Source organism: Mastigoproctus giganteus, chromosome 5, assembly GCF_048544385.1.
Source record: "Mastigoproctus giganteus isolate SK-2022 chromosome 5, ASM4854438v1, whole genome shotgun sequence".
Taxonomy (NCBI): Eukaryota; Metazoa; Arthropoda; class Arachnida; order Uropygi; family Thelyphonidae; genus Mastigoproctus; species Mastigoproctus giganteus.
In genome coordinates, this window is record NC_143579.1 from 83450585 (window position 1) to 83475867 (window position 25283).

General features: G+C 40.8%; 1 protein-coding gene across 1 annotated transcript in view; it reads left to right on the forward strand.

The window, feature by feature from the left end:
* The window catches only part of LOC150085527 (glutamate receptor 1-like), a 372789-nt gene that overhangs the window by 332538 nt on the left and 14968 nt on the right, over positions 1-25283 (forward strand). Inside the window, exon 10 of the mRNA XM_090374097.1 lies at positions 20615-20970. Coding sequence (XP_090230223.1) covers positions 20615-20970 — 356 coding nt within the window. The remainder of the gene's footprint in view (positions 1-20614; positions 20971-25283) is intronic.

Here is a 25283-nt window from a genome sequence, read left to right on the forward strand (position 1 = left end):
GGTATGCCTCTAATGTGGCGTTTATTTTTTCGTTCTCTATGTGGGTTTTGTACAGGATAGTTTCCAGTTTTGTCCACAGTGAGACAATGTCTGCTCGAATCGTTGTTGTAACTCGATTGTTCTGCTTTGCAAAAATTTCCTCCAGTGCAGACCTGAGTATGAGAATCTGGTCTGGTACTGGGCCCCCTGGTAAGGTGGGGTCTAGGGTTTGCGTTTCTTCAGTCATCTCAGTCAGTTGGTTTTGTTGTTCCAAATTACTTTTGCTCAGGTCAGATTGCGACCTGGTTTCCCGTTCGAATTTCGGGACGCCCGGTTTCTTGTTCCTTTTTTTGAAAGTGGGGTCGGTTTTTGTTCCTCGGTGTCGTCCCTATTGCCATCAATCAGGATGGGTTCTGGTTCTTTTCCGATGTTTTCTTCGGTTTGGTTGGGGTTTTCCGAAGGCATTTCTGGCCAGATCGGAAAATCGGAGTATTCGGATTAGCGGGGTCCTGTTTATATATTCTTGTAGCTGATTTAAAAAGACGAAGTTTGGTGGGTCACACAAGTTCGTGCGTTGTATGGTTGTCACACAATACCCTGGCAACGATTTCAGCTATCCCCAAGGTCAAATCATTTGGGGGGGGGGGAGTCAAGTGTTAAAATGCCCCTAGAGCAGTGGGATTACCTCCGCATGGGGTTTCCTGTGACATCTAAAATATTGAAATAGGCACGTGAGAGAAGATTCCACAACATCATGGAAGTTTATGGCGGGGGGGGAGTCACTAAAAACATTATTCACTGTCTTTTAAAACAGTTGTAAGCACAGCTTGTTAGAGCAGCTTTTGCTCTGGATATATCACAGATCGTGGCACCCTCCCCAGTCAAGTACAAGGTACCAACGTGGCTTCCGCGTTAAAATCGGTGCCTCTCTATATCCCTGCTGCCAGCCACATGGTGACCAGTGTAGGTCTGGCAAACAAAGGAAACAGATAAAAAACGCTGGTAACTTGCAAAATTCCAGTTAAATACTCAAAAGTTCCTCACCTATAGAGTCCACTGTAGTTTATAAATCACTGGACATACTTTTCCTGAAATAAAAGCACTAAGAACTCATAATTTAATCCATAAATCGCAGAGCGCTGTTTCAGCGTGGCAGTAACAACGGCAGCCATATTGGCGATCTCCATCATCAGTGTCTGGTATTAACACTTTGGACAGTATAAACAGTGCTTAGGATTTGACATCACTTGTTCGTGCAACTAACTAATGATGCAGTCCGCGCTGGTAGCAGAGTTGGTTATAATAATCCCCTTCCATCCACCCGGTGGAAGAGGCCCGGGTTCCATCCACCTGGTGGCCCCTTCCACCAGGTGGATGGAAGGGGAAAAGAACCCATGATAGTTCTTCGCGAAGAACTTATGGGCTCTTTACACTCTGTGGCTGAGTAATTCGGACACAGACATGGACAAGTTTTTTTTGACCATGAAACTGGAACGTTCCGTCCAGCAAGCAGGAAAATCGACCCAAACCCACGTGCAATTTATGGACGTTATACGTATGGGCAGATGAATTAATTTTCAGATGGCCCTAACATAACGGTTTTTTTACAGAAGTAAGACACAATTCACCTCGTGTTCTTGTCTCGGAATCTCTTCTTGAACCGATTCTGAGACCAGTCCACTTCCGAGACCACTTCTTGAGTCTGAAGAAGTCTGTTCTGAACTAAAGTCACATGGAGTGACAGGTGTAACAAGAAATTCGTGCGTAGTGATGGGAATCTGGTTCCCACTGGGAATGTCGTCATCCTTACTTTTAGCTCACCAGCGTTTCCTAATTCAGTCACAGCTGAAGGTACCTGCACTGTCCTGTAAGGCCATACCGTGCCTGACCCGTTACGCTGTTTTAAGTGTCAGAAATACTTGCAAATTTCCTATCGTGGTGTCTACATGCGCTCGATATGGCGCAAAGGACCATGAAATCGCTTTTTGTTCAGCTCCCAACCCACGTGTATCAACTTCCAAGGTTGTTATTGAGTTTTTAGGAGCATTAGCGACTGAGGCCATATTGCTCTGTACATACTGTGTATAAATTTCTTGTGTTCTGTAGTCAATTTTCTGTTTGCTGGGCGAAAAAATAGAATTTACGGGAGAAAAACCATGCTACCCATGTCTGATACCCCATAAAAATTCCTCACGTTATCGACGGGACTCGAACTCAGGTCGTTTCCACCTGGTTAGGGATGTTCCAACGATATCACATTGCAGTCACCAATCTCCTAGTCTTTAAACGCGTGCCCAAACACATTGTTTAACGTAGAGACAAACGAATCATAGATTCAGTTTATTAAGTCCATCGTAGCTCAACTTCATTTTTCCGATTTTGCCCCAGATCAAAGGCATGTAGGGAAAATACCCATCACACCCTTCACTGAGCCAGGAATATAAAGGATGCGCTACTGCAGGTTCAAATGAAATAATAATCCTCTTTAAGAAATATTTACTAACATTGCAGCAACGTCTTATTCTCCAGAGTTTCTGCTCCTGAAAAAGAAAGTGAAAAGCGGACTTTAAGATATTAGATCCATAAAATACATCATTAATAATGCGCGAGCTAAATAAATTACTCTGGCTTTCTCAGGCAGATACCGTAGGACAACAGACATCTATTATGAGTTGATTAAACATCTCTTCTCCCCAAAATCGATGAACCACCTCGTTTTCCTATTTAATGGAAACTTCCTTGAAGAGTAGTTTCCAGGCTCAGGAAGCAAGGCAACTCTCTTGCTGTTGCCGTGCCAGAAAAGGATACAAAAGTTTCAACTCACTTGAGTTCTGCTCTGACTAGCTATTTATGAAAAAATCCTCGAAAGAAGTAGTTGCCTTTCATGGTATTTGGAAGCAAATAACATCCTTCGCAGCGAGTAATGTGACTTCCGAAGGAAAAGGTCCACACTGGACATTTAATTCGACTCTACACATCCATCAAAGATGCTTTCCTGAAATTTGAGCACCCGGTCAGCTTTATTTGACACGCAAAAAACAAGAAGACATAAAATGATATGGGGTTAAAACGAAATGACAAATACATATACGATTTAGAGTAGTGGCTATCGTCCTCGCAGTTCATGGGAGGGAGCAGCAAGAGCACTGTCAGGCTCGTTTCCCGTTATGCTCACTAATTAATTCACAGGGGTCTCCAACCGGGATAGCTTCACTTCCGTCTAGACGGTTGCGATGGGTTGCAAGGCTTTGTCAAGAGTTGGTGGCGCCACGTCCACTGTGGTCGCCATATCCTGTATTAGTTAAGGGATTTGGTGATTGGCACAGATGCAGCTGACAGTTCGCGGTCTATGGAGTGTGTTGGGCCGAGTATCTATATCGTCGGTTGACGGCTTTTTTGTTAAGGTCGGCGTCGATGTTCTGGATTCGTTCGAGCTTCTGGTATTTTTTCATCAATGAGAGAGGCAGCTTGGGTATTCCCAGGGCCTGGGCCATTTCAGTTGTATGAACATGGGGTGGTAACTTGTGGTTTTAGGTTACCCATTTGAGGAGTCAATGTTCCGCTGCCCAGATGGGTTTTCTGATCGTAGATGCTGCTGACGCCCAGACTTCAGCTTCATAAAGTAGTGGGGATAGTGTGCATAGTGTTAGGGTCAGGCGCCACCTGTGATTTCTCACATCTGCGCCATATGTACACTGTGAAGAATACAGAACTACTGTAAATGCCAGAAAAGTGTTGTCTGTTGTATATGACATATTGCGTTAGGTTCTGTTGGGTGTCCTGGCATTTGGCCGCAGGGCCCCTGGTGGGACCTCACGTTGCCCGCACACACCGCTAGGAGGTAGCCAGGCTGCCCATTATTCTCTGGCTGGTCTCCGCCAGGGTCGCCTGAGCGTCCTGGACGAAGACCAAGTTAAAAAAAAAAAAAAAAAAAAAAAAAAAAGAAAGAGAAGAGAAGAGAAGGCCTGGGGAACAAGAGGAAGGGGGGTCTGAATGTGAGGAACAAGCTAAAGTGGACAGATAGAGAAGGCAGTCCACCCGAGTAAGGAGAAATAGGGGATGGGTAGAGGGATCAAAAGTCACAGGGGCAGGCGCCACTGTGCGAGTGCCAAAGGCCAAGCACTCTCTGGGAGTCAGCTTTTCAAGGAGTGCCAACCATGATGATGCCAGCATAGTATTTTAATCTTCAGTCTTACTCTTTTATCAGTTTGGGAAAATGCTATCCGACCCCAGTTGTGTTTGCACTTCAAGGTCGTTGTTCTGAGAAGCTCTAAGTTCAGCAAACTTTGCCCGTCTGATGGTAAAGACAGCTTGTGCGTAACTCGTTAAGGCTTTGTATGTCGTTTCAATCTGAAGCAGGTATGTTTCATGATTACGAGGGTTCTCCTGGATTTCAGTTAAAAATTTGAGCCTACAATCATCGTAAGCAGGGCACTCATACATGAGATGCCCCCATGACTCCTCTTCGCCACAGTGGCAGAATGGATTGCTTTCAATTCCCATTGCTGTCAATTTTTGTTGAAAGGGCCCATGTCCTGTGATCAGGAATGTAACTTGCAGACCAGGTGAAAACCAGGAAGGAGACTTCGGGAAAGTCATGTCAATGGATGGGAGAAATCTTCTGGTAATTTCTCCTTTGGGCGTGGTTTCCCATGAAAGATACGTTTTCTTTCTTGTTTCAGGTCATTGGTAAGCTGCAGTTGAAGATTTAACAACTGTGTCGGAATTCCCTTCTTTAATCGATGGTAAAGTCCCCTTTTAATCACCTCAAGATAGAGTGGCAAGCATCCAGTAATAACCTGTAGGGCAGGGGTGCTGACAGTGCGACATGCCCTGCAGATAGATAACATCATGAATCTTTGTATTGAGTCAAGTTTACGCTTGTTCTTTTCCAGGATAGCCTTTGTACACCAAACTGAGGCTCCAAAACACACAATTGGGAGAAATGCCGCTTTATAGATGAGAGACAAAGCTTTATGCTTCAAACCCCAGTCCGCTCTGCTGACTCTTCTTATCATAGCCGTATACTTTCGGATTTTTGTGGATAAGTACTTCAGATGAGAGTGAAAGGTAAGACCGGTGTCAATGTAGATTCCCAGGTATTTGACTTCTGTGTAGAGACGTATAGGGATGTTATTTAACTTCATTGTTGGAGGCCTGCGTATTTGTAGCTTTCCTTTGAGGAGAATCGATTTTGTTTTCTCACCAGAAATTGAGAGGTTGTGGAGTGCTGCCCAGTTTTGGAGCTTTTCTAGAGCTGTATTTGCTTTTGCTTCCAGTGCCGCTCTTGTGTCACCTTGCACCACCAGAACAAGATCATCAGCGAAGGCTAAGGGTCTGGCTCCACCCAGGTCAAACCCCAGGAACTCGTCCAGAACAATGGACCAGAGGAATGGCCCAAGCACAGAGCCCTGGGGGCAACCCCGGTGAACGCATCTTGTCATAGTCTGGTATTTGTTTACAACTTGTAATTTTCTATTGCTGAGATAGGATTTTAGACTATTGTATAGGTTTTTGGACGTGTTTGCCTGCCGAAGCCTCCGAAGGACACTGGGCCACCACAGTCGATCGAAGGCACCAGCAAAGTCCACCATGATGGCTAGAGTATACTTTGAAGTTGTATGTGTGGCCTGGGTAATCAAGTTGTGTATAGCGTCTTCAGTGCTGGAGCCTGTCTTGAATCCAAACTGACATGGTGAGGTGAGTTGCTTATCGGTATAGCAGATGGAAAGGCGATACAGCAGAAGTCGTTCTAGAAGCTTGGCCAAAACGGAGAGCAGTGCAATTGGTCGGTAGGAAGCAGGAAGTTGGGGCGGTTTATCTGGATTTTTCAGGATCAGCTTGAGAGTAGCAGTCTTCCAGGGTACAGGGAAAGTTCCTTCAGCAAGGCACCTGTTGAGGAGGCTCAAGAGTGTGGTGGGATAGACTTCAGCGAATTTCTTAACTACGTCGACTTCGAGTAAGTCAGCACCTGGCGTTTTGCCATCTTTCATTTTAGCCAGAGCCATATTCATCTCTAACATAGTGAAGGGCGGTTCCGTAGCCATTGGCTGATAAGCTTGATTACTGTCGATGAACTGCTGTTGCTCCAGTGACATCGCTGTAAATTCAGTAGGGTAAATGGAATCAAGAATATTGTTTATTGAGTCAGACCAGGTAAAGGTTGAAGAGCCATCCGGTTTGAGAGTTGTACTAAGAACCTCACCTCTAGGCAGCCTATTGGTGACGATGCGGAACACGATGCCCCATGGGTCTTCATTGCCAATAGTAGAGACCAGGGTGTGCCATGATTCCTTCTTACACTTACGAATTTCCTTGGTGTACATGTTTCTAACTACCCGATATGCCTCCCGGGCAGCTTCAACCTCATGTGGGGGAAGATGGGCACGTGCACGTTGGTAAGTTTTCCTGGCTTGTTGTGCCCTCTTTCTTAAGTCCCGAAGGTCTGTATTCCACCAGGAGACAGCATAGCGGTATGGCCTCCTACGCGGAATGGACAGATCACAGGCACTTTTGATGATGGCAGTAATATTGCGTACACAGTGATCTGGCGAGAGTGAAGCCGGTAGAGGAACATCATCCGGTAGCCTTCTGGACAGTTCCACAAAGAAGCGTTGCCAATCCGCTTTTTTGGTGTTATAACGCACAATGTCCTTTGGAATCGATGCGACGCGTTCCACCGAGCGAACAAGGGAGAATGTGATCGCTCTGTGGTCTGAAGTGGTCCAGGACTCCTGGACCGTCCAGCCGGAAAGTTTGTTGGCTAAGTCAGGCGTAGCCATTGTGATATCAATTTCGCTCTCCCAGAGTGGGCCACTGTAAGTGGGTAGATGTCCTGGGCGGTTTAAAATTTGTAAGCCTGATGTGAGGATAAGGTCCTCCAGTCTTGAGCCATTTCCTAGGGCATTCCTATCTGGTGCCTGACTGTGCCAGAGTGGCGAGCGACAGTTTGAGTCCATGCCTATCAGTAGATGCCCACCCGGGAGGAGCTGGAGTGCCATTTCAATCAGAGAGATAGCAGCAGTGATGTCTTCACCTGGATGGCTGTAGAGAGAGAGGATGAACAGTGATCCAAGAGATGTCATGATTTGGGCACAGGCACTGATAGAAGTGCATAGTGGTGTGATCTTGGTTGCTGTGATATCAGGGTTTCTGATGACAATCGCAGCCCATGGTTGGTCATTTGTACAGTGGATAATTTTATATGATGAGGGGTAGCCCATAACCACCCCAGAGCGAACATAGGGCTCCTGGAGCAGGATTAGATCTATTTGTTTTTCCTCAGCCTTTATCTTCAGCTGGTCTGCAACAACTCTTGCTCTCTGTGCATTTAATTGTACAATTCTTATCTCTAGTTGGTAATTGGGAGAAAGAATTCTATCCATAATTTATTCGCATTTGGTAAAGACTCTTTACTTTTAGATAGACAGGGCAGTTGGTATCTCGGATGGAATGTTGGTGTGGAGCCTTTGCAGCCTTGCAATTTGCGCAGCTTGGCGGCTGATCTCTGACAGGACAATCCTTATAGCCGTGTCCCTTTTGGGCACAGTGGCCACATGTGGATTCACGCTGATTGCAAGTATGTGAGGTATGGCCAAAGCGGAGACACCTGTAACATCTGCGGACAGGAATATATTCTTTGAATCTATGGCTGCCCCATCCAATGAATATTCTGTTTTGAGCTCCCAGAATTTGCCATGCTCTGGTTGATAGTTCGATTACCCAGTTTACGTTTGTAGGTGACTTGGTCTTCGTTTTGTATTTCGGAATAATATCATCCACGCTAGCCTCATCTTGCAGGTATATACTTAGATTTTTATTAAAGATCTCGGCTTTGAGCTCCTCTGGTGTTAAGCTCTCGTCCACATCAAAGATCACAACTGAAGGCCCTTTTTTTCTTTGGGGCTTCTGCCCTAAGCCCGAAATTTGTCATGTCGGCATTATTCAGGATGGTTTGTGCCTCCTCCCTGGTGTCTGTTTCTATTAAGACTCCTGGATGCCTGGTCTTTCTAATACTCTTTATTTTTACAGTTTTCATCTGCTCCTTGAAGTTTTTTGTGAGTGCTTCCTTGACCGCTTCACTGGTATCTAAATGTGCGTCTTCCACTGGTTTAACCAAAATAACATGTGATTCAGGCTTTCTTACCGCCTTTCGGTTTTGTACTTTTCCTGGTTGGTTAGGCACATATTGAGCTGCATTCCTCAACGCCTCTGAAAAGGAGTGGGGGCGTTGTTGCATTTGTTTTTCCCCCTCCTGTGTGAGAACTTCGATTTTTGCTTTCAGCCTCTCGTGGTCGACGTGCAATTTTTGGACCACTGTCTCCATTTTACTGAAGATCTCTATCACGTCAGTTCTAATGGCAGCAGTAATTCTACTTGATTGCCTAGCCATGTATTTTTCTAGGGTTCCTCTAACGGCAATAATCTGTTCCACTGGAGTCCCAGTCAACGGGGGTTCCTGACTCTTTTTTCCTTCATGCTCAGTTTCCTGACTCTTTTGTTCTTCATGGTCAGATTCGCTGAATGATTCAGTGGCAGCCTCTTCAGAGACTTCCTTCGTTGTTGGGACGTCTGTAGCAGACCTTCTTCTACCCTTCTCTTTCTTCTTGGCCTTGGTCTTTGTAGGTTTATTCATACCTTCCCCAGTTGCCGGGGCCTCATTCCTTGAGCGGATTGGGTAATCCGTCTGTCCCTTAACTATCAGTTCAACTTCAGCGTCGCTCATGTTGTTTTAGTGGGTATCTGGATTAACGAGAGGAATACGGATAAACGATTTTCTACTCGTAGTAAGTTGAAGCAGAGCTCGTTGTAATTGCCAAAAAACCACAAGTAAGTGGTCAAATAGGGGCTGAACTATTTTTTGGAGGCTGACTTCAATGTTTTAGAAAAATATATTTACATACATTGAAAATAAATGATCAAGTAGGGTAAATTTGTAAGCTCTGTAGATAAATTACCTTATTGTATAGCTTGCCCTTCTTAAGTTCAAACAAGTAAACAACAAACACGGTGCACTATTAGCTACTTTCTATTTCCTGAGAAACAAAAGGCAGAGGTTTGGAGCCTTGTTGCTCGAGGCAGGGATTAGCCTAATTGCGAGTACGTGCAGCAGGGTGGCATTCGCTCTAAGTGCTATGATACACGTGCATCCGGTCACTACTGCTAAAGCATATAATTATGTCTATCTAAAATTATCAAAAGTAAGTTTACCTCAAAAATTCGGGGCCGATAGTTGGAACTTTTGTATAGATGACATCTTTAGCTTTCAGGATATCCGAAATAATCTACACTTGGTTGCATAATTGCACTTGAAATTAAAGGAAATGTAAGAGCACTAAATCACTAGACTGACACACTCACCGCCCGATTGTCAAATGAAAGTAGTGGGGAGTATATAATGGTCCTGACATATTTTGTTCCTGTAACCCTGTCTGAGACGTAATGCAGGTGTTGTTTCGCTCTCCATTTTAGGTGCGCTGCACGACTGATGAGTTTGTCAATGTGCTTGTTGAATCTGAGTTTTATGTCAAAGACAACCCCCAAATCTAAATGATATGGAAACTCCACTGACGTTCGGCGAGATGATTGGTTTTTTTTTTTTTTTTTTTTCTTTCTTCAGGGAGTAGAGCATGCACTTAGACTTCGTTGGGTTAATGTTAAGGCTAAATTGTTTAAGGTAGCCCGCTAGTGCGAGGAGGACACTGTTAATTTCCTCTGTGATCCTAGAGGGGTCTGTGTTTCCTTGGATGGTGGTCAGTATTTTTAAATCAGCCGCATAAGACAATACATCTGGTCTCTGGCTTATGAAAGGGAAGATACTGCAGTAAAGAGGAGACCAGAGAGGACTTTCCCCTTGTGGTACTCCTGTAAATATTTGCTTGGTATAGGTTTTTTTTTTTTTTTTTGAATGATGGAGTATGATAGTAGGGTGTAGAAGGAGTCATGAGACGAAGTGCAATGAATCCCCGCCTATAGAGCAGTGGTCTTCAGACAGTTGTAGGAGGGCAGGTACCTGAACAGCATCAAAAGCTGCTTCGGTGTCGAGGATGTTATGAGCAGTTCTTTTCTCTCAAATGCTGTAAGGATGCTTTGGGTGTTGGCAAGGAGATAGGTCCACCATTACGAAATTGGTAATGAAGAATGAATTTGTGGTGGAGCATCTGGAAGTTGAGTTATTAGATTTGGAAGGAGGGCTCTTTCTAGTAGTTTCAGGAGACATGAGGAATTGGAGATGGATATGAAATGCTTTTCCAATGACGGCATTCTTATTTTCAGGTGTGGCCTTCCTTACCAAATATACATTTCCATTGATGGGGAAGATGGCATTGAATTGAAGCACTGGTCAGCATTACATTGAAGATACTAACAAGGGGCTGGATGATATATGGTCCCAGGCATCTCAACTTGAACTGCGGTGTTCCATCAGCACCCACAGCTGTAGAGGGCGGGGTTGAATTCAAAGTTGTAAAGATTTGGTGCTTTTATATGGTGATAGTTGTCAGAGAGTCATGTTTGTCATGATTGAATATGTGGTCGAGGTTACTGCTGTATGCCTCGACGTCTTCAAATCTGGTTATGAAATCAATCCATCTCTGGGGGTCGAGTTGCTCTGGGAAACTGGTGGTTTCTTCGGTGTATGGTATCTTACCTATTGCTAGCAAACGATCAAACTAGCTCTTGATAGCCTGGGATGGATTTTTTGCTGTTGAAAATCGCTTTTGCCCTTGAAAAGGCTGTTCTGTCATAAATTTCACCAAACTGCTTCCATTGCTTATTGAGTTCCTGCTTTAGTTGAAAGCTGAAGTATAGATGTGGGAACCGCCATGTTCTAGAGTAGGGAGTGATAGTGATTGTCTTTGAAGCAGTGTATTGCGCTACCGTAATAATCCATTGGGTTAACACGTTGACTGCTAGTAGGATTCAAGGACATACGATGGGATGACAGATGCTGCTGTAATGCATCTGGAAACATCCAGATATTTTCGACTATAGATTGTTTCTGGTGTAGGATTGGGAGTTATGTAAATGACAACGATTTCAATGGAAATGGACCTCATTTTTAGCAATGCGTAGAGCGCCTTGTAATCATCTGAGTTACTGGAGATGCTGTTCTCAAGGGTGAGTATGGATTGACTGTAGAATAATGACGTTACTCCTACCCTCCTTGTATATCTGGATGTGAGTACAGAGCCATAGCCGCTTGGAGTCGTAGCTGCAATGTAATGCTCACTGGGTTCTAGCCAGGTCTCGGTGAGGCAAAGCGTATTAAACTGTTTCGATAACAAAATTTTATCCATGGCTTCAATTTTATTCCTTGCACTGCAGATGTTCTGATACAGTAGTGTGACCATCGTTTCTTAGGGATTTTTAATTGTTCGGACTCTCGTCGATTTGTTCTTTCGAGGACAAGCTGTTTCCCTTAATGTGATCCTGGTAGTGATAGGCATCTCAATTTGGTGCATTACGTTTTGACGTTTTATTTCCAGAGGCCCTACAGGGAGGCAACTCGGGTTGGAAGGTGAGCGTGTACTGAAGTAGCAGCTGCCATTTGGATGGATTGATCGCTACTGTGACTAGGCGAGTCAGCTGTCTTTGCTTCTGGGGAAATTTTCGTTTCCCAGCGTGTCATTAAGGCGTGTGGCTATCCTGTAAAAGGGCGTATGATGGTTCCTACTGGTCATATAGATGTACTTTTTACGTTGTGATACCGTTCGCAGTCGCGTTCGAATTTGAAGGAGGCATAGCTCCAGTGCTTGGCTGGGAGTTGTTTCACTGCGACATCGTTGCCACTCATCTCTCAAGGCTGTCGAAATTTGATCAGCCGTGGTCTGAGGGGAGAGTCGAGAGACGTATATTCTGCTTTTCTCCTTTCCCATAGTGCTTACTGTTCGGAGCTGTGAGGCGGTGGATGTTCCTATAGCATAAGATCGGCTTGTTCTTTGTCTGGACGGGGAGCTCTGTTTTGGCTGCTTCTTTTTTGCCGAATGCATTCCAGTTGTCTACTGTGTCGTCACGATCAAGGCCCAGGTCGTAGGCTAGTATTGCAAGAGTGATCTGTTGATTGGCATATTAAGGGTGTTGTCACATTCATTAGAATGAGACCCTGTGGGTTGGGCAGGTGGTATATTCCGTTTGGGCTGATCAATAGATGAGTTGTGGGCTAGTTGCAATTGTGTGGCATCTTTCTGAGCTGCATGAATATGCTGCATGATTGGTGTTTTAGTCAGATTCGACTCGACTAGACTAGACTAGTGAGGATTTCTTTTCCTTCTAACTGGCGATCTGTATGACCGGAAAGGTTTCAAGAGGAAATTTGAATGGTAGTCGGGTGCACAGGTTTATATTGTGACCATTCACTAGGTATGTCCGATGAGGAACGAAGTGTAAGTCATTCGGGGAAGCTGTTGCTGCTCTGAGAAGAATGGGAGCTGGTTATCAGACAGCAGAATTCAATCATTTTCTTTTCAATAATTTGGATTATGGATACTTTAAAGATGTCGAGTATTGCATATAATTGGACTGGCTGCTCGGCGTCTTGTACTGCCAATAGCTGTGGATGTCCGGCGTTTATGGCAGGAACGGGGTTCATAGCCATATCGGTTTACGACTCGACCCATGTTCGACTGGGAATCCTGTGTTGTTGCATCCTTGATATCTCGTAATCTTGTCGTCGACGCTATTCTTCCTTTAGTGGCATCCTTTGAGCTGGCTGATGCATATCTCCCTTTGTGTTGTTTTTATCGTGTGTATCTTGAGGGATAGATAGTACATGGGGTTTTGCGGCGAGTTATTGGGGTACATACGAGAGGGTGGTGGAGGCTCGGTCAGGTGATGCGTTAACTAGAGCAGGCACAGCATTCTTAAAATGACCGCAGGCGTATGCCGCCCGGGAGGCGCTAGTCAGCTTTGAGACTTTTACTTTGCTACATTTTTTCGCAAAGGAACCGTGCGCAGGGACCATTACCCACCACTATAAATAAATAATAAATAAATTTTCATTTATTGCAACTACAGCAAGCCCATCACAGCACTAGGATAGGGGCATAAATTCAGTACAAAGGAGACAAATATATTAAAAAAAATACATAGGATATTCTATATATACATTAACAACGAATATGAATTATATTGATCAAAAATATATATTGCAGAACATCACATTTGGCTCTCGGATGCAGTTACTGGGTTGCAGGCAGGCAGCTGTTTGTATTTCTCATAATTTGTTTGCAAATGAGACTCCTGTAGGCTTCAGAGTTGAGCAACCTCTTACAATCAATGTTGTGATAATTTATGAGGTGAAGGGATGCATTGGGGAACATCCTGTCCATTTGTTTTAGTCTGGAGAGTTTGGATTTGAATTGCTGTTGGTTTCTTGAGTTTTCTCTGTTGGTGGGAGCTATTATGTTGGCTAAGTTTGGTGAATTGGTTGCAGAAGTAATTAACTTTGCAAGAAGCATGACTCCAGACTCCTTGATCATCTGTTGCAGAGGCTTTGTTTTTAAGTTTTTATAAAGCTGTTGCCTGGATATTGTACGGGGAAAACGAAGTTTATTGTTCAGCCATCTAAGAACCCTCTAGGGCAAGGAATTTTTTTACGGTAACTCGAGGAGCGCCAGACCAGATTTCGGAGGCATAAGACAGAATGGGAAAAATGCATCTCTGAACATGGTTTATGACTGTTTTTCTATCTTGAATTGCTGCTGTTTCTTGCTTGATCGGCCATTTCAATAGTGAGAATTAAATGAAAAATTTTTGTCAAAAACAACTCCTAGGTCTTTGTGAGCATATACGTTTGGAACTGAAACATCTGCAATTTTAATTTCTATGTGGTTTGGTTGTTTCTGTAAGGAATAAGTTATTTGAGCAGATTTGTTTGTATTTATAGTCAGATTGAGATTCTTCAGATACTTGATGAATCCGCACGTCTGTAAATTCGCATCATGGCTAACCTTGGAAATGTCATCACAGAATTTGGAAATAATAAACAACTTTAAATCATCGGCATAAGCTAGCAGATTTGTATTTTCTTGTAGAAGTGGTTGTAGAGATGCTGAAAATATAACACTGGAGAGAACACCTCCTTGAGGAATGCTTGTTGTGGTTGTGACGAGAATATTATCAGTATTAGTGGGGAAGATGAGAATTCTGTGATTTCGGCTGTACTGAAGACAGATGAGGAAATAAATAATCAATGAGGAAATAATTTTTCAGTATTTCAATGGGTTTCTAGTGATCAATGTTGTCGAAAACACCTTTGATGTCTAAGTAAAAGACATCGCATTGTGCTTTATCCTGAAACGCAGTTCGGATGCGCACAATGGTATCAGCTAGGCTTGTTGTTGCGGAGCGCCCTGTCTGACCAAAATGCATGTTGACAGGTGCATTAGCGAAGATCGCATCCTGAAGGTGTGGCAGCATGATCTTATCAATAATTTTAGCGATTATTGACGGTACAGCAATTGGACGATAGCTTATATGGTTATTACTACTAGCCTGTTTTGGAATCAGGGTAATTCTAAAAGTCTTCCATAGTCTTGGAAGGAATGGTTGGGAGATGCAACTGGAAATAATATGAACTAAAGAATCAATGATGGATGCACTGGACATCTTAATAATAAAACTAGGGATGCCGTCAGGGCCTTCACTACTATCAATTCGTAATTGGTTAATATTTTTCTGAACTGTATTGTGTATGCCTTTCCGAAAACAGCTCTGGCAGGTTTATTTAGCGTGAGTGGGTGGCATCCTGGAATTTTCTTAAAAAAAAGGTCTTTTCACAGTCTGGCAGTACAGTTGCTGAAAGATTATTTCAGTCTGAGTTACTTTGCTATTCTAAATAAGTATACATCACCTGGTTTATTCAGTTGAGGTGATGCAGCTGAGTTTGTAATATTAGTCACCCAGATGATGATGGTGTGCAGCCATCTTCGAAATGTGAACGCATTTAATAAACCATTTCAAGATGTTGGACTAGTGTGTATTATTTATTTTATTTGAGAAGTTAAGTGCCACGTATATGTGCATACATCCGAAAGGAAACCATTCAGGTAGCAACCCGAGAAGCAATTTGAAAGATAAAAGAAGTAGCAAATAACCCTTAACAATAAATGCAAAAGTTAATGAATCAAATGCGCAGATTGACTGCTTTGAAGTCGTTTATCCTTCTTGATAAATGTTAACACATTCGCTTGTTATACGAAAAGGACAGATGCATTGAATAAAATACGAGAATTTATTTTTAACAAATTTTATAATATATCTGGCTCTCACCATCTACATTATATTCGATATTTTTCTTTTCGTCTTCTCTTGTGCATCTCTTTTCTTTTGGATCTCTGTTTCATAATTTGCATTCGATTTTTATCTCTCTCTCACACACGCACACACGACTGATGACTATCTTTCGGGATACTGACGGCAAAATTAATGGAGTTTTGAAAATTATATCCTGGCCGTCATTACTAGGCAATTAAATATGACTCGATCCTTTAATGATGATGACCAGCTATCCATAATGACACCGCGACTCTTGCCATTAATTTGTCTTACTTTAGGAGCACCACTTTTCCCTTCGAACAGATGATGTATGTATTGGGATAATTGCGCGATATTTAATTTTGGGAATAAAACAGCCGAGTCGTATTTTTATTTACAACTCTGCATTTGTTGTTTTCCTGTTGTGCCATTACTTTTTTTTGTTTTTACTACATTACTTTTTTTGTTTTTTAACTTGTAAAAATGTTAGTTATTAAATTATTCAGAAAGTAACTTCAGAGAAGGACTGGTTTCCCAGTTATTAAGCGGGCGTAAATTTTAAAAATAGATTGTAAATGAAGTTTATAATTTGGGGGATTTATAACTAGAGCCCCAAGAGGATTTGGTAAGAAACCGCTTCAGGATCTAAAAAAATTCCCATTTTAAGTTCTCCCTTGCTAACTTATCACTGAGTTAGTCAGCAGATTCGGATCATGACTCATGAGTTAGTCAGCAGATTAGGATCGTGACCCATGAGTTAGCCTGCAGTTAGGATCGTGACCCCTGCAGATTTGTCTGACTCTGAATTAGCCTGCATATTTGACTGACTCTGAATTAGCCTGTATATTTGACTGACTCATGAGTTAGCCTGTAGATTCGACTAATGACTCACGAATTAGCCTGGGGTTTTGACTCACCAGTTGTCCTTGGGAGAAATTTGCTTATGTTTTCGGATTTTTCATCCCTATGATAGATAACTGACCAATAAATACATGCAATTTATAGACTATGAATTGACGCTTTGTGGCTTTTTATATGCAGTTATAATTTTACGAATAAAGTTAAGTGTTTGTCAGTAATTTGGAATATGTTGTATCTAAAAATGAATATATAAACTCGAAATACCCACCTGTGAATATATAATATGTAATCGAAGTTCTTCATATTGCCAGAATTTTAATGGTACTGACGAAGAATCAAATCGATAAAACATTATCCAAAATTATGTAATTTTTATTGTTTATGATGGTTAGCATCTATAAGTACTGAACAAAGAATGTATTTTGTTTCGCGCTGATGCAGCAAATCGTACATTTTTAATATACGCAGAATTGTTAATCGGGAATTTCTGTAAAATTTAATTGATAACTTTCAAAACCATATAGTTGAGGCGATTCTAACCACTTTACACAACGTAGTTGAGAGTAATTTTAAAATTACTCTTTTAAAATAATTAACCTAATTGTACTTAATTATATTAAGTATTCTGGATTGATTATTTTTAATTATATATCACATAATTGGTAATATTTCTAAAGCTGTAGAGAACGTAAAGGCTCTTATCATTTATCTGTAAATGTTGTTTACATTAAACACATTATATTTCGGTTACTATCCTACAGGTGTTCCTGTATATGGGCTTATTTGCTGTTAGGTTATTATGGAGGCTCTTTGGTACCATGCCGGTGGTTGACAAGATGGTCATTACTTGTTCCATATGCCACATTTATTTCACTTCCTGGGTTTCTGATGTTGGCCACCGCTTTTTCAATCAAGTAGGTCATCACCGTGTGTAATTCAGTCTTGTGACTGGTCAGTTCCTCTGAGTTGTCGCCATCGTTGTCTCTCCTGTGCCGTTTGTTTTAGTTCCTCAAAGTTTTGAAGTCCTGCTTCATCCAGCAACATTCCGATGGTCGTTTTTTGATCTACACTTGGGCGTTTTTCCTCCAACGTCCCCTACATTGGTAGGTAGGTAGCCATTATTATTATTATTTTCTGATAACTGTGTGAGAATATCAGGATTCAATTATAGTCACTAAAAGCATTTTTCCGCATTTTTTACCTAATACTTAGCCGTATTCAGTCATTAACGAAAGGAAGGGGTGGGGGTATGAACGAACGGTAGAAGGACTCCTTAATATAGCATCTTAGTAGAAAAGTTGTTTTAAACTTTTGAAACACGCAAAGCATTTTATTTGTTATTAAATAAAAATGTTTATTTCGGCGTTGCCATGCTTATTCTAATGACGTGCACGAACTCTTTTGGTATGTATTTAGGTAGCTTACTTCATGATCATCTCCAACTTGCTGACACGTTCTTTGCTGTGTTCCGCATTAGGAGAAAGAGAGATGACGTGACATGACGTCTTTCTTTGCTCCAGGCAGTTATTGTAGTAACTAAATGTTAAGCTACGTCCCCTTTCACGTACTTGTCACTTTCCATTTGAGTACCTTTTACACTCACGTGAAGACCTTAATCCCCTGTGGAATTTTCGCAACATCTTTCAAGATCCAATTTCTTGTTCTTAGATTCGCTTTTATTCCCCGAGCTAAGGAGCCTCAGGTTTTATGTTATTTACTCAGCTCAGCTCTAGAGCTCTCATGAAAAATCTTGTTCGAGAGGACTGTCCTTAATAGTGTGTTGGGGAAGGTTTTTCCTTAACCTCCTGTCTGCTTCCGCTCTTTTTCTAGTTATTTGTGTGATCTTCCTCGTTCATATACGTGACATGGAACGAGGAGAAAACTCGGATGTGTGTTTATTACGTTAAAAGAGTATTTTTTCACAGGTATTCTTTTCAGAAGAATGTTTAGGTTCTTCAACGTTCACGTGAAAATATTCGATGCGCGAATGCAAGTTTGAAATAAAAATGAACGAGTATTTGATCCGTTTTAGTACACATCACATGCTTCAAAGCATCTCACAAATTCTCCTTGTAATAATTATTATGATATGGTCATTCTTAGAGTATTTTTTTAGATTTGCGGAACTAAAATAATCAACTTGATGAATCTGTACTAAAAATTATTAATACACATTGTTTTAACCTTATGATCAAAAATCTAATTTTATTAGAAAATATGGTGCCCTTTTCTCTGAAATTTATCCTTGGGAGGAAAACAATTGTTTAACATAGCATCCTGGATTTAGAAGCATCATATAATGATAATGGATCTTTATTTTCGAGGTGCCATTATCTTTTTATTATTGTTAAGGTTTCAACAAGTGTGAGGTTAATATAATAATTATAAGCATTGCCAAGGACCGCAGAGTGATAGACAACACGTCGACGGTGCCACCTTGCTCCAGAAACCATTCAGCACTTCACCATAGTGTGTAGAGTAAACACCCAGACGGAGTACACCCACTGGCGCGACCAGATCATCTTCTAATATATCAGAAGCTAACGAAGAAATACTATTTGAATAAAAGAGATTATATCGTACTACAACTAAGAACCTCAGGCCGTACAAGACACCACTACCTACAATCTGTACTGAGACTTCCTCATCAAAACGGACAAGATGATCTCTCACAACAGGCTGGTTATAATCCTCACTAACAAGAAAAAAAAGAAGACCTACCTGATCGACATAGCAGTGCACAACATCAAAAACTTCCAGAAAACCAACAAGGTAAAGATGAGGAAGAACTCAGACCTTAGGGGGAAGTCAAAGATATGTGGAAGAACTAACGACTGTCCCCATCACCGTGTCAACCGCAGGAATGGAACCAAAGATCCTAGTAGTAATAGGCCTCCGAGAGAACACTTAGATGGAACTCCAGAAAGCCACGATTTTAACACCTATAAGATAGAACAGTGTTCCTTGATCAATAATAACAGTCGGACGTACCATCCCATGCACCTGTCGTTGGATGGAAAAATACCCATAAGGAGAAGAAAGAAGATAATAATAAATTATTTGGTGTGGAAGTTACTGTTGCGTTTTAGTCATAAATAATGTTTCATTTTTCGATTTTTCTGCACTTAGCTTTTGTCTCAAATATACTTTTATTTCGAATTTCTGTGGTTTTTAGTTCTTTATTTGGCTAAGTCGTTATAAATACCAAAGATTGTTGGTAGAAAATGTTATTCTTTATTTCCTGTACGATTTACTCATCATGCAGGTAGTCCTGCATGACTTCACAAAATTTGTTCATGCGTGATTGTATAAGTAGTAAAATTTCTGGGTATAGCCATAGCCACTCCACAAAGGTCCATAATACAAGAATTTCAACTCATTAATGTATTTTTTTTATTCAAACCTATGCAGTTTACCCTATAACTTATACAACTCTCGCATAGCCTAACATTTATTAGTTCTAAATTATTCTGAATTTGCATGTCAACAACTTTCAGCAGTTCCCTTATCGAGGTACTACTCATCACTGGGCTGGTCAAGGTCTGCTGATGGGTGCTAATTAATTGTAGTTGAAAGAACAATCATCCTGAAACGGCTGTCTCGGTAATGTCATGAATTACGAATAAAAAATTAATATGCAGTACTTTTCCCATAGTTAGCAGGGCCATTTATTTATAATGTACGGCTATGGCAACTAGGGGTGATTTGTTTACAGCGAGAGATGTATTGTACCTTTTTTGCTTTTACTTCGTTCCGCGAATATGGTTGTAATTCTTAGTATCTGCATTATGTGTATATACACTGAGTTCGCTTGGCGTCAGAAACTCTTACCTGATACCTCGTGGAGCTGCTTCTTGCCTGTAATACAGCCAGTACACGTCTTGACATTGACTGCACAAGATGTTCCAGGGTGTTCTGTGGTAGTGCTACCCAAGCGTTGCATAACGTGTCCAGTAATGGCCGCACATTATCAGGTCACAGAATTGAGTCCTTTGCCAGTAAGTCCCAAAGATGCTCAGTTGGGTTGGAATCGTTTCAGTTTGACGGCCAGGAGGACGGAAAATTTCATGTTGGAGTTGTCAAGCTTTCCCATCGGCCTGTTGATTAACGGTGATCAGAGGACCCAGGGCATGCCACAAAAACAGTCCCATAACGCCTGCAGCCTGCCCAACGTCAACAGTATATCCAGGTGCCATGGCCTCATGTCGGTTTTGCACTCAAAAACTGATCGTCACGTGTACGAACTACTCATCTTACATCAGCTATTCCTGACTTTGTGCTTTCACCAGCATCACCCAGCAGTCCATTCCCATACAAGGGAGTATAGCTAATGCAAAACCAACTCTTGTATGTGTGTTTTATTTTTTGTGGATATAGTTTAGATTATTTTTGTGGATATAGTTAATTTAATAGTGTTGGGTTGCTTTAGTGATAGATGAATATATATATGATTTTCTATGATATGAAAACAATATATATGAATATATATTGTTTTCCTTGTGTTTTTGTCTCGCTACAGGAGGCTGACATGGCAATTGCTCCATTAACTATCACTTCCGCTCGAGAAAGGGTAATCGACTTCACCAAACCGTTCATGTCTTTAGGCATCAGCATTATGATTAAAAAACCCATGAAGAAGAAACCCGGAGTGTTTTCTTTCATGAATCCTCTATCGAAGGAAATCTGGATGTGTATCATCTTTGCTTATGTAGGGGTTTCCGTAGTGCTCTTTCTCGTCAGCAGGTTTTCTCCCCACGAGTGGAGATATCAGGATACTTTTGGAGGACCAGCGATATCAAATGACTTTTCCCTTTACAACAGCCTGTGGTTCTCTTTAGGAGCTTTCATGCAGCAGGGATGCGACATCTGCCCAAGGTAGGTTTTCATACTGAAGAGAATTGAAATATCCATAATGAATTTGCCATTAATATCCATAATATTAATGGCAGATTCATTTTATAGATTTTCAGCAAAAATTACAAAATAAATTCGATGTTTAATATTGAAAGATATTATTTAAAGTATTAGTTCAACAAATCTAGCCATTCTTCTACAAAATATACTCAGAATATTTCAGAAAGGTTAATCTATAAAGGGATTCGTATTTCGAAGTCTTTGTGGGGGCGGGGGTGCACGATACTATCAATTATTTTCGTCTTGTTGCCATGGAAATGCCCACATCCATTATAAAGACAGATGGTTTACCCTTTAACTTTCTTTGCTAAATAATAATTTTCACTGAAGCTGCTCTCCTACATGAATAGCCAAAGAATATATTTTTTCAGTTTGCATGGCGTATTTACCAAATCCTGTCATCCTTTCTGTTGAAAGCTCCTACTATGTTTATAACCCGTATAATTTATAACGTGTAGTCACTGTGAGTTCCCTGACGACCCACTGAACCTAACCGACTGTCTTCTAGGCAACACCGGTCATTTAGATGAAGATGATAAAGCCAAGAATCCTCAGAAACTGCACACTCAGCCAATGGGTAGAGATGTAGTTGGAATCACCGATCGCTCGTGCGCTCTCACTACATCACTTTTCTAAAGACAGACCAATGCTTTAAAAGACGGAAAGTGCAGTTTGTTTAAATGCCGGGGGATTTGTGTAGTTTTTTTTCTGTCAGCACCTCGCAAAACCCTTGAGCGTTTGTTCCAAAAAAAAAACTTTTTCAGTTGTTTTGTGTATTTACAGCTTGCTGTCTGATTTACGGTGGAAATAGCCTACATTTTTGCAACGTTTAGTGCGTTACGGGTATTGATTCCCAAAAAAAAATTCCCTAAAACAACATCTACCACAGCGTAATTAGCATCGACTTGATTTCAATTTCAATTAACCACTTCATGAACTGACAGATAGCAAGAAATATACTTCAACTTCATTTGGTAAAATAAGAAAACGTTTCTATCTTTCAGATTCCATTGACTTTTTGTCACGTACCATGAATATTATTGGCTAGAGATGTGATTGGCAGCTGTCACTCAACTAACTTAACAGTTCATTAAATACACGCGCCTGCTTCTGATAGCACGAGTTGGTTTTACCATTCTTTTGCCCTGAAGTCTGTTAGAGTTGTTATAACGTATAATCGTAGAACATTGTCTTGCAGTTGAAATAACCACTTTAAATTCTTTATAAGACTACTTTTTATCTGTTTTATATTGGATTATCTCCATTGCAACGAGAATAACTTCGCGTAAGGTCAAATTTAAATTGAACACAATCTCTGACAATTGAGTTAAATGCCACTAGGTTACTAGAATATTTATTTTTATTGCTTTTCGAAGTAGATGGAGCTCTTATTTGATTATTTTCCAAATTTTTATTGTCCTATTGCGTGTTGAGTGGTTAAACACGAGGTTACAGCGGTACATGTGCTTTGGTTGACGATAGTTCAAGCCCTTTGACTGTAAATCCGGTTCTGTTGTATTCCCTCTATCTCTTAAACTCCTGACTCGTTTTTGGCTGTCTGGTGTATAAACATTTTTTTTCTACACCCAGAGAAGGCGCTGATATATAAAATTTCTATGTCCATTGTCTTGCACGCTGATATGGAAATTTCACAGACTTTAGATGATTATAAATTCTTCAGGATGCTATTCCAAGAAAGTTCTCATCTCATATTGGCCAAAAGTTTCTCGACTTCGTTAAAAACAATTCAAAAATATCGAAGTTCTGACGCATCTTACTACTGCGAGAGAAATGTTCCAATAAATATTCATCTGCGCATTGTGGAATAATTGAGCCATCCCTGGTGTAATAACACCTCGGTGTCATTTCTTCCTGTCTCTGTTATTACGCACGGCTTGCCAACTGCATGACAATGTATCAGAAAATGTCCCCAGCAGATACCATCTTCGAGCAGTTGCGCCAAGATTAGTGGCGACCATGAACGATTAATAATTGACTAGACTGTCTCACATGCTTCTTTAAGTATCCAGGGACTCGTGTCTTGGCAGACATAATGCATACACTTAGAATATGCGTGAAACACACCCAGCACTGTCTGTATATTGAAGCAGAAAAATCTATAAAGTGGTATTTTCATCCTATCTTGAATTTAGCCTTTTTTTTCTTTCTTTTTATCCTAGGAACTGTGCGTTCTACCTTGAATAACTCGCGAGGATATTCGTAGAATTTATAAGATGATAACCAGCATATTATATTTCCTGTTTGTTAAGAACAAACAACTTGTTTAGTTCATATGAGAAAATATTTTATATTCACTTATGGATAATTTTAAAAGGATTTGAATTCCTGCTGTCCAAAGGAAGTCTTTTATGATATTCTGTAATATGACCTCATTGTTATTAAAATAGGACTTAAATCGCTTCATTTGCAGTTTCTCTTTGTGCTCGGATGTAATTTATTTCATCAAATCTCAGATTTATATGAATTACTTCTAATTTTCAACGTTTAGTTTGAAAAAGGAACCCATAATTACTAAAAGAGAAACAGAATCATCGTGGATGATTCAGTTTCTTGTTGGCAAACTCAGGTATTACTACATTACAATAAAACAAAATTCAAAAAGTGACACATAGCTTGGATACTTAAGAAATGGGTTCTCGGGTAGTCATGGGCCTGGTCTTTCTAAGTAGTAGGGGACAAGGGTGGTTAGAATTCGCCACTGATCTTCATCGACTAATGTGATAAGCGGGGTACCAGATTGGTTGGTGTTGGGCGCCTTACTGTATGGCAGAGTGGTTAATGACATTAATCAGGGTGTACTACGTCAACGAGACCTGGATAAATTAGGCACAAAGGTCAAATCTGAAACATTATGGTGTTTCATATTCAAACTTTGACATTATAAGGTTAACTGTCAATAATCCCCAGCCCAACAATCAAATTCACACCACATTCTTTTTAATTGACAGCACACCGTACCAATGAACGAACGATGCATTTTATTTGGGCAACTCGCTGTCGCATCCCTTAATATTTCTTATTTCCACGTTTATTAATAATATAATGCCGAAAATTCAATGAACAAAAAAGTGGAAATTCTCTTTTGTCTAGAAAACCCACATAGTTCTGTCGGAGTACGTAGAACTAAAACACGACATTCTATAAATAGGAAATAATAATTATCATTAAAAAAAGTGTTGCAGAAATAGATTATGTTGGAAAATACATGTTGGAATTTGCGTCAATTATCAATCATCTTATGGTGGGTGGGCGAGTGAAAAAATACGCATTTATTTTTAAGTTATCAGTCGCCTATCGCAAATGGAAGTCAGCAGGGTCACCCATAATAATCCGGTATGCTCAGCGCACAGAATTCTTGCATCCTAATATACGACAATTCGGACAGCGCTGTGGAAAACATTTGTGGAATGTTTGAAATGTTTCTCTTTTTTTTTCTCTTTAAATTCGTTGTTTTAATGGATGAAATATCGAACAGAATTCGTCCTTAACATCGCATTACCGTTGGTATCTTGGCAGAACGTGCTTGCACGCGGAATTCTGACTTCCATTTGGACATTTTCGGGCTCTTGTTTTCCCATATAATTACTCGCGTTTCTTGTTAACATTTCCTCAGTCGACTATCCACGTTATTTAATTAATGTCAGAGTACAACTAATTGTCAGACTATTTCTGTTTGCACTCTCTCTCTCTCTGCCCTATTTCTGGTAACGGAGTGGTAGTTTTCGTTTCGGATCGAAATAAGAGGAACAGAATTAGTGGGAGATGGCAATAAACGGTATTTGAGGACGAATTCGTGCTTTGAATAGTCTTTTTATGGATACTTCCAGCGAAAATATAAAGAACGATGTCTGCCTCATCTATCAAGGGGTTTCAGTAATTTAGACAATAGAACTTTCAAATGTATTAATGCAATGAAGATGCATTCGAGAGCTGAATGTCATTCGCCCATTCTCCAAAGAGAATTAATACATTGAACTTAATTTAGACGCATGCGCTTTCTGTCATTAGAGTGCAGGACATTTATTATGAATGTTAAATTCAGTTTAGTTTGGAAATTGTTTTTAAATAAGACTTCGATAAAATATTTCCCATTATCATCCTAGAGATAAGGAGGCCAGTTTGAAACAGCATCTTCCACTTTGATATCTTAATACGTATCTTTGCGAAATACTCGGACATATTATGAATTAACCCCCGCCTTCTTCGATGACAGACTACCCTCCGAGCTACATATTACTCATTATACGAGTGAG